General features: G+C 40.7%; 1 protein-coding gene across 1 annotated transcript in view; it reads right to left on the reverse strand.

Annotated features, from left to right (window-relative positions):
• The window catches only part of ddah1 (dimethylarginine dimethylaminohydrolase 1), an 81,439-nt gene that overhangs the window by 5,413 nt on the left and 72,425 nt on the right, over positions 1-3,601 (reverse strand). Inside the window, exon 4 of the mRNA XM_016256913.1 lies at positions 2,141-2,260. Within this exon, the coding sequence (XP_016112399.1) occupies positions 2,141-2,260 (120 nt within the window). The remainder of the gene's footprint in view (positions 1-2,140; positions 2,261-3,601) is intronic.

A 3,601-nucleotide genomic window follows, 5' to 3' on the forward strand; every position in this document is an offset into this window, starting at 1 on the left:
GCACTTATAAGTCTGCGATCCGCCGTAAAGCAAGAAGAAGTCGCGTCACGTGCCGGCTGTTGAGGACGCGCTCAGGACGGTTCAGACATTGCAGTAAATCAGAGGTAATAAATGATATAAATACTGTTCAGTTTCTTGCACAGACCGATCGTTTCGTGTCTTTACACATCAGTGTATCGTCACGAGCCGCAGGGTTTAATTTGGTTTTGTTTGTGTATGTTTTTTTAACTCTCAAAGCCGTGATTCCATTCACCTCCATTATATGACTGACAGACTGCAACGGTTTGAGTTAAAAATCTTCATTTGTGTTCTACTGAAGAAACAAAGTCACCTACATCTTGGATGCCCTGGGGGTAAGCAGATACACATCACATTTTCATTTTTGGGTGAACTATCCCTTTAACACCTGAAATCACAATTCCTGCATGGATACGGGCCGGGTTCACTTGTGATTAAACTCTGTGCTGACACGCATCCGAACTCTGAATCCCTGCTGGGAATCTGGGAATGAGCCAAAACAATACAGAAGGACGGACGGATAAAGCGGCTGCAGCGATAAGGAAACTTTGGCGCAACGTGACCGATTTCCATGACGATGTTTTTCACGTTTGAGCAGTTCAGTTATCCTGATCCCACCCAATCCAGGCATTCCGGTGCCAACTGTTGATCTGAATCTGGGCAAGAACCAGTGTCACAGAACAGCCTGTTATCATTAGACCCAGGAAATCACAATTCCTGCATGGATACGGGCTGGATTCACTTGTGATTAAACTCTGTGCTGACACGCATCCGAACTCTGAATCCCTGCTGGGAATCTGGGAATGAGCCAAAACAATACAGAAGGACGGACGGATAAAGCGGCTGCAGCGATAAGGAAACTTTGGCGCAACGTGACCGATTTCCATGACGATGTTTTTCACGTTTGAGCAGTTCAGTTATCCTGATCCCACCCAATCCAGGCATTCCGGTGCCAACTGTTGATCTGAATCTGGGCAAGAACCAGTGTCACAGAACAGCCTGTTATCATTAGACCCAGAGATCCAGCGCTGGAGGAATGAAGCGCATTAGGGATGCGCATTAATCTGTTCACTGCTCTTACTGGACATTATCAAGCCAAATTCATATTCTGGAACGTTAATGCATTTTTAAGCATTTGCTCTCTGGGAATATTTAGCCATACTATTCCAAACATTTGGAATATTATGAGTATCTTAAATGTTTTTGAAAGAAGTATCTTCTGTTCACAGAGGCTGCATTTATTTTACAAAAAAAACCCCACATGATCCTTCAGAAATCATTCTAATATTTATAATGTTACAAAAGATTTCTATTTCTATTCTTTTGAACTTTCTATTCATCTGTGAATCCTGAAAAATAAAATGTGTCAAGGTTTCCTCAAAAATATTGGGCAGGGCAACTGTTTTCAACATTGATAATAATCAGAAATGTTGAGCGGCAAATCAGCATATTATACTGATTTCTGAAGATCATGTGACACTGAAGACTGGAGGAATGATGCTGAAAATACAGCTGCTCATCACAGAAATACATTACAGTTTAACAGATATTCACACAGAAAACAGCTGTTTTACATTGTAATAATATTTCACAATTTTTACAGCATTTTTGATCAAATAAATGCAGCCTTACTGAACATAAGGGTGCACATATATAACCATATGAATTATTACAGTTGTTGTAACTTTATTATGCTATTATATTTCCAGTCGCGTCTTGATTTTCCCAGTCGTTTGGATTTCTAAAAAGCATTTGATAGAGATTACATTTATAATAACTAATTTATATAAGATGACAAATGTGAAAAATATCCACTAACTGCTATATTTCCAGGTTTTCGTGATTATTGCAGGAAACCCGGAGATGCACATACAAGCATTTTAGTGATTAAAACCGGTGACAAAAATCAATTCAGGGCAGCTATGACATTGGGTGTGCGTTCAATATTCAGTATTTCAATGATCTGCAGTTAATTATTTCCTTCTTAACTCTTTTAATTCCAGTTTCGATAAGCATCCTTTCGAATTTATGTGGCCGAAGATTAAGTTTGCTGTCATGCCTGTAGGTTTGCTGTGAACTAGCTCAGGTGTTGTTTTTTGGACACATTCAGGTGTGTTTATACCTTCAGGGCTTTCTGCGCGGCTTCGCTGGATCCGATGGCGATGAGACCTGGTCCGGCCATGCTGCAGAAACTCTTCAGATGCAGTGCGTCCTGAACAGGAACCGTGGACACGGCGTAGTCCTGTAAAACAGAGTCCGGTCGGGACACACATCAGCACAAAAGCATTTTGGCTCTGACTGGAGAAACATTTGCTCATAAAAACAGAATGAAAATATTGTGTACTCCGAATAAACTACTAGCGCATTGGCTCAGCGGGTAAACAAAAGGGAAAAAACGGTTCACTTATTGGAAAAAGACACCTAAAGTGCTCCAGACCTTGAAAGGAGAAGAAAATACACTCAGAGATTCTTGAGGAGAGAACAAGGCAACGTTTTTGTGGAAAGTATGGATGTATTTACAAACACTGCTGTCTGTTGTACTATGAACACGTTCGATAAAGCAGCTCTGCTTTCACTTTAGCGACCCGGGTGACTTTGCGCTGGTTAAGAGTTTCCATAAACCATCGGCATGTGAACGATAAGGAGCTGCAGGCATCCTCGAGCTCGTTTGCTGCTCGTTACGAACTTGTGACTTTAGAAGCATCTGTGACATTAGCAAAGAATGTTCCCTTCTTACGACCAGCGTTTGATTTTCATTCAGAAATCAAAGCCTGCGGCTGACGTGGTTCTCGGTCTGCGGAAGCAGTGCTGCAGAAGATAAACATCCTCAACGGAGCTTAACCTGATCCACATTAAACACTGAGAGACTGAGAATGAAGACAAGACAGACAGACAGAACAATGTATAGACAGATATATAGACAAACAGATGGACAGACAGATGGATAGACAGACAGAGAGATGGATAGACAGATGTGCAGACCAATGTATAGACAGATATATAGACAAACAGATGGACAGACAGATGGATAGACAGACAGAGAGATGGATAGACAGATGTGCAGACCAATGTATAGACAGATATATAGACAAACAGATGGACAGACAGATATATAGACAGATGGATAGAGAGATATATAGACAGACAGACAGACAGATGGATAGACAGATGTACAGACAGACAGACAGATAGACGTATAGACAAATACATAGACAAACAGATGGACAGTGAGATATATAGACAGACAGATAGAGAGATAAATAGACAGACAGATGGACAGACAAATATATAGACCGATGGATAGAGAGATATATAGACATACATACAGACAGACAGAACAATGTATAGACAGATATATAGACAAACAGATATATAGACAGATGGATAGACAGACAGGCAGATGGATAGACAGATATACAGACTGATGTATAGACAGATATATAGACAAACAGATGGACAGACAGATGGATAGACAGACAGACAGATGGATAGACAGATGTGCAGACCAATGTATAGACAGACATATAGACAAACAGATGGACAGACAGATATATAGACAGATGGATAGACAGACAGACAGATG

This window comes from Sinocyclocheilus grahami, unplaced genomic scaffold (assembly GCF_001515645.1).
Source record: "Sinocyclocheilus grahami isolate Dianchi unplaced genomic scaffold, SAMN03320097.WGS_v1.1 scaffold1488.1, whole genome shotgun sequence".
In the NCBI taxonomy this organism is placed as follows: Eukaryota; Metazoa; Chordata; class Actinopteri; order Cypriniformes; family Cyprinidae; genus Sinocyclocheilus; species Sinocyclocheilus grahami.